Source organism: Merops nubicus, unplaced genomic scaffold, assembly GCF_000691845.1.
Source record: "Merops nubicus isolate BGI_N331 unplaced genomic scaffold, ASM69184v1 scaffold32328, whole genome shotgun sequence".
Taxonomy (NCBI): Eukaryota; Metazoa; Chordata; class Aves; order Coraciiformes; family Meropidae; genus Merops; species Merops nubicus.
Genome location: NW_008626922.1, coordinates 38397 through 44866, shown reverse-complemented (window position 1 = coordinate 44866; position 6470 = coordinate 38397). Strand labels below are relative to the sequence as shown.

Sequence of the window (6470 nt, the reverse complement as noted above, 5' to 3'; positions counted from 1 at the left end):
TTCCCTCTCCTTCAGCTGCAGATGCTTACACGTTTGTAGGCATTTCTTTCATTATTCACTTCTGCAGAAGGAAGTCTTGCAAGAGCCAGTCAGTGAAGTTGAAGGCCAGACTACAGTTTGTGTTGTCTTCTGAGTCTCTGTAGGGTGCAATGCCTCCTTTGGGTTGCTTTGTCAGAGACATCTGTTTCCATGTGGGAAATGTGTCTGTTGCAAAGAGATGGTGAGGCAGCCCTTGAGCTAGCAGGAATTCCTTGGACTGGAATTAGAGCCAAAAAAAGATGTGTACAGGAAAACTGAAAACACTATTAAGCGGGCGTGTGGAAGGAAGCGATGTTAACAGCTTTCTTTTGAAAAACACTATACTTTTTCATTTTGGCACAGACATCAGAAGCTCAGAGAAGGGAAACAATGGAAGAGTAGCCAAAATAAATGCCCTCCTGTCTACCAGGAAATGGTGGTGGAGGGTAACTTAAGATGGTCTGTTTAGCTGTCATTATACATCTTGTGGATTTGTCTGATTTTATTTTTGTTTTTAGTGAGACAGTTAAATATTTGTGTCCATGTGCTGTTACACAAAGGAGCCAGGCAGCTAGTAGCTGCTGCTTTGTCACTGCATTTGCCCTCCTGGCACAAAGCAATGAAACCTCATTAATCAATAAATCTTGTATTGACTGGTAAAAGAAAACATACATTAACTTTGGCATTTCCTTCCAGCTGCAAATAAACAAATACAAAATGCCTGCCTTGTGCTATAATTTTCATTGGAACACTGTTGGAGACATTTGCAGCTAGTCCTATGTAAACATTGCTAGATTTAGGGAGCGCTTGGAGGTTGTTTCCTGTAATAAATATCTCCAGGACATCTTAGGAAAGGACACTGGAATAATTTTCTCTGAAAGTAATTTCTGTCCCTATTTTACTTTCATAGGCTTCAATTTGAATATTTTGAGCGGCCTAGACTTAATGTTTACATTTTTATTTTGTGTGTTTTTGTTTATATTCTCATTCTGTTTTCTCCTTAATAAAAGACCATGTTTTGAGAGAGTAGAAATGCTGAAAAAGCATCAGAATACTTTCCCAAAGTATTTTAAGTAGTCCTTGCCTTTCTGATGTCCCTCTGCGTATGAACTTAAACATGTGAGACCAAACTGCCATGTGAACAGTTGTACTGATCTCAGGTGGATTATAATGGCACTTAGAACAGGCATTTATTGGCAGCTGGCTTCCAGTATGAAGCAGGACTTAACCAGGCATTGCCCAAACACAGAAGTGGGAATTTTGTTGCAAAATGCATATACATGGACCAGATTCTCTGCATTACTGTTCTGTGGTTGGTTTTGTGTTTGTTTGGTTTTTTGGTGTTTTGTTTTATTTTGTTTTGTTTTGTTTTGTTTTGTTTTGTTTTGTTTTGTTTTGTTTTAATGAAGTGAAGACTTTGGATCCAGATTTTCCAGTTTCAGTGGATTCATCTTATTGGCTGGGAGATCAAATATTCAGTTCTCATCCTGCTACTGCTTATATACATATATACATGTATACAAACATATACAAGCATCTGTTTGAAGTAGTGACATTAGAGCACAAACTCTTAGAAATAAACCAGGATCTTTCTCTCAGCTGTGAAATGTTGCTTTATATAGCCAAATAAGGGATTGGGAGATGCAGGCAGTATACAACCCCTTGAAACCTCTGAACCCCAAGTCCCTGAAAAAAGCAGAACTTGTCAAACTGTCCTCTAAACAACCTCCTTGGCTTTATAAGCAAAGTCTGAATATTGGGTTTGTATCACTGTATAGTTTTGATATCACAGGCTTTGCAGCTTCATAATAGTTGCAGAATCTGGCCCCTTAAGAGCGAAGGATTTCAGTGATGATTTAACGGGCTTATATCTCATTTATTTTGTGTATTTCCCAGGAAAGTTTAAAGACAATTAAGTTATACAGCCAGCTTTAATTATTTATGATCTTGGCTTTATTTGATCCTGAAGGCCAGACCTTGACAGCAATTGGACGGTAATAAGAGAGCAGATCCAGATGGAGTCCATGGTTCTCAAAGGACTTCTCCCAAACACCAAATATCAGTTTGCTGTCCGAGCAGCAAACTCCTATGGATCCAGTCCTGCCAGTGAACCAAGTGACGTCATCCGAACGTTCAGTGAGTAGAACCACCTTTTTTTTTATAATTAAAGCTATATAAAAATAAAACATACCTGTGAACAAAGTGTATCTGGGGTAGCCTGTGGAGGGCTGCTGGTGGAAGGAGTCATTTTCCAAGCATAGGCTCCCCCAGTCTGACACCTCTTGGTCCTCTCTGTGGAGCTTGCAGCATCCTGTGAAAGTTGAGCCACAAGCAAAGATTTGAAAAGCACCAAGCAGAAATGCTCTCATGTCGCTTCTCTGCCCTGGAGGTCATTGCTGGATATTTTTGGATAGCTGCTTACTGACTTTTGTACTGGCTTCTTACAGAACTTCTTCATGGGAAGAAATGAGAAAGACAAGCCTATTGGTCATCTTTTTTTTTTTTTCTGTTCTTTGAAACTGAACCTTCTGTGGTACATTTACAATTTAAACAACTCAGAAAGCCCAAAGCAAATCTATGCTATTTCTGAAGAGTAAGGCTCTTAAACTATTCAGCGCAATCATGAAAATAATGATATAACAAAATAAGCATCCCTTTTTGATCAGAAGCTTTATAGCAAAATTATTTGGTGAAAATGCATTCAGCATACTTGAATAATTACAACTGGTTAACTATTACATTCACATCTCTGTAGCTATGTAGGCCTTGCACACTGCAATAAGGAGTAGGTAATGAGCCCATCTGCTGGTGGCCTTCTTCAGGATATAATCCTCTGTCAGTGCTAGTGTCTCTGTGGGCTCACTTTGAGGTGTTGTTGCACCTCATCACCTTCAAAATCATAGTTGTATGTAAGAATCCAAACCAAGCTGACACAGAGCATGTTAGGAATTATGTAAATCATGTCTCTCATATAAGAAAAACCCCAATGTCACAAAAAAAGAAAAAAAAAAAAGAGTCAATGCAGGAAGCACAGCCAAGGCTGGTAGGATAGGAGGACTAACTGAGCTATACCCTTAAAGTGCCAAAGTTTTTATTGTGTTTACAAGGTCTCAGTACGTTTACATTCCAGTTTTGAAGGCATTTACAGTGGACAAAATACCACACAAGAAAATGCCTGGATATGATTTTAACGCATTAATTAGCTCACTAATTAACTTTAGTCAGAAAAGTTAAAGTGTTCATCTGTGTTAAAAAGGGTGGGGTATTCTTCATGCTGTGCCTGCTACTGTGGCACTTCAGAAAAGGCAATTTGCTTTTGGAAGGTGCCTATTCAGCAGACATCTGTCAAGATGGCTCCTAGACATGGACTTCAGTCACTACAGCTTGGAATCAAATTCATGCCCGATGTATACGAACGTTGTATATGAACATTCTGGAGAGGTTTATAGGAAGCATGAATTTGATTCTCTGTGCCTGGACCAGATCTGAAAAGTGACTGTGTTAGGCATGCTGCAGAGCTCTCTGAACAGGCTCAAAACTCTGTGCTAGTCCATGTGGGTACTGCTGTGGATGAGGTTGATCTCCCCGCACCAAGGGGCTGGCAGTGCTTGGAGGAGACCCTAGCAAGTGGACAGACGTCCTGCAGCCTGGGGCCACCTCACGTCCGTGATGTGATTCAGCCCTGCCCCTGGTCACTTGTACTTAGAGCTGATTTGACAAACGGAGCCCTTTCACAAATGCAAATGCGATTCCTTTGCCAGTCTGCTCTTAGTTTCCAGGGTGGATTTTGCAAATAGGCTTGAAAACTACATATAACCACTATGAATGAAAGCCTGTGTTATCCTTGTTACCTTCACAACAACCAGCTTTTTGGGGATCAAGGATTGGTGTTCAAAGGCAAGAGAGAATGCATGCCTTTAGAAAAAAGTTCTGCAGCTTTCTACAAGGAGTACAACTGAGTATAGCAGCTCTTACTTGGTTTTATTTGTGGTGTCTGTGAGAGAGACTGGTTTAATGTTAACCAGATACACAAGGACATGGAGCATTAGTAGAAGAGCTAAACTTCTGTGGCGCACTGTTCTTGATTAAAGCCATGCATAGTCTGAACATTGCTTTTTTTCTCAAAACTAAAAAAATCTTGAGGAGTAATTTAAACTGTTGACAAGTTTCATGTAGCAAAGAAATGCATGTTAACAGCAACCAAATAAAAATCAGTCCTAGTTCTCATTATGTATCTGTAGGTACCTGGCACCTTCTAGCAGGCGGAAAGACAATACTTACCTTCTTTCGCCCAGTTAATCATTTGTTTCTGCTGCTCAGGTGTAGCCATTTGGTGGAGCTGAGGTCCTCTAGATCCTGTGGTTCTCAGCTGTCCCTGCAGGAGGGCATGGGCCTCCCAGGCATCTCCCAGACACCTGATAGTTCTGTGGGAATGTCTCAGGTACCCTAATACATCTCAGATGGCTTCAGATGCCTGATTCTCTCAAGGTGCCAGCAGATACTTCTTAGTCACTTGTTGTTGCTGGAAGGGTGTCAGTCAGTTGGTACTTTTGGAAATGAACCATCCTTGCTCCTCAGAGTGCACATCCTAGGAATTACCATCTTCATTATTACCATGGTTCTTCCTTTCATGTAAAGAGGGGAACGTGGCACAGATATTTAATGCTATTTTCTCACTGCCCGTGTATATATACCTCAAATATCTTAGGAAGCTGGCAGAAGTTCATACTATAACTGGCTCCTTTGCATTATACTTAGTCCACATATTGCTGGCACTAAGGTCCTTAGTGTGTCTGGATTTTAAAAATTTGTAGCTTTATGCCTTCATATCCTGTTTTTTTAATGCTTATTTTGAAATACAACATGCATAAGTGTTTTTCTGATACTTTAACTGAAGAACAAATTCCGAGCGTTGCTTCAAATGCAGTGGACTTTCAGGGTTCATGTTGCTTTGTGCAGTTTCTTGCAGCTCTTCTAGGCAGGCTGAGAGAGACGTGAGTCCTGCAGACACTGACTCCACATTACTTGGGGATGTTTTCTGCTAGAGTTCATGTCATTCTCACATGTAGTTCTCTCATTTTGGTTTTAAAAGGTGTCTGGCTTTGCACTGCTCCTGACTGCATTGTTTCACATCAGCATGGGAAACCATTGTCTTTATTTGCCAAAATGTTCCTCTGAAGAGATGCTGATGGTATCACCTACTGTGACAGACCTCCCAAGGTCCTTACAAGTAGAGCATGTGGCTTTGATTATAAGCTGTTACCTCTCACCTAGTGAAAAATGCAGCTTGGTTTATGTTACATTGCTCCATTTTCAGGGAGGAAAAAGAGGGCAAGTTTCCCCAAGGGTTCTCATTTGTTTGTGGTTGGTTTCATATTTTCTTCTAGGGGGAGCTGATGTAATAAATCAGTTTTTGTTGCCTTCCTTAATTACAGATGCAGGTTATGGATATTTCACTTATATTTTTGCTGCATTTTTTTCTATATTGAATCTTTCAATGTATTGTGGACAATTTACTTGAAAGCTAAATATTGCACATATCCAGTTTAGTAACAACAAAATAAACTGTCCGAAAGAATCAGACAAACAAAATGTCATCACCTGCATGACTTAAATACCCTTCATCTCCTGGGGAAACAGATGGGGTTTGCACTGTGTCTGGAAGGTCATCAGCCTTGGGCTTTGCCAGACCAACAGAGGAAGCGTCTTCTGTTAAAAATAACCTCCTGCTTGCCTCCACAGCAAATGTGACAGAAGTGGCTGCTTAATTTGGGTACATCCCTTCCTCTGGTCCTGGCTGTTACTACTTGACTTCTCACAAGTCCGGGATTCCATATGCTCTGGCTAATACTGAGCAAGACATTAGCACAGGTGCTTCATTATTCTGCATGATGCTTGTCAGCTGAGGTTCATGCAGATGAAAGGGCAGTCCCTTTGGCCAAACCCTTGATTTGTATCATGGTGATGTGTCCAGGAGATAGCAAATGAAGAAAGCTTTCTACAAGACTGTTTCCCACAGATCACCAAAGGCTTTATAAAGGCAGTGTTTGTGTTTATAGGGACAGGAATGGAAAGCAAGAGACAGGCCAAACAATATGCAGTGCTTCACTGTGAGTCACTGACAAGAATAAAGCTCAGATTAAAATGTCCCTGATGTATTTTGGTTTTAGACCTGTGGGGGATTCTGCATGAAGGCAATCATTCTTAACACTTCCACTTAATCTACCCACACTGGGGGCTGCCGAGGGGTCTTCGTTCCCCACTCACCTGTGTCTTCTGATCAGTATGCTGGTGACCACCTAATCAGCAAAAGAAAAGCTTGTGTGGCTTTATATTTGTTTTGTGAAAGATTTCTTTGGTGTAACTTAATCCCTGATTATTTGGAAGGAAGCTGTCTGAGGTTCATGACTCCCAGCAGGTTTTCCAATTAATTATTAAACAGGATTATAGGA

The 6470-nt window shown here is 40.7% G+C and overlaps 1 protein-coding gene across 1 annotated transcript in view; it reads left to right on the top strand.

The window, feature by feature from the left end:
- Positions 1 to 6470, top strand: part of EGFLAM (EGF-like, fibronectin type III and laminin G domains) — a gene marked incomplete at its 5' end in the record, with an annotated part of 55000 nt that overhangs the window by 12686 nt on the left and 35844 nt on the right. Inside the window, one exon of the mRNA XM_008946164.1 lies at positions 1988 to 2154. Coding sequence (XP_008944412.1) covers positions 1988 to 2154 — 167 coding nt within the window. The remainder of the gene's footprint in view (positions 1 to 1987; positions 2155 to 6470) is intronic.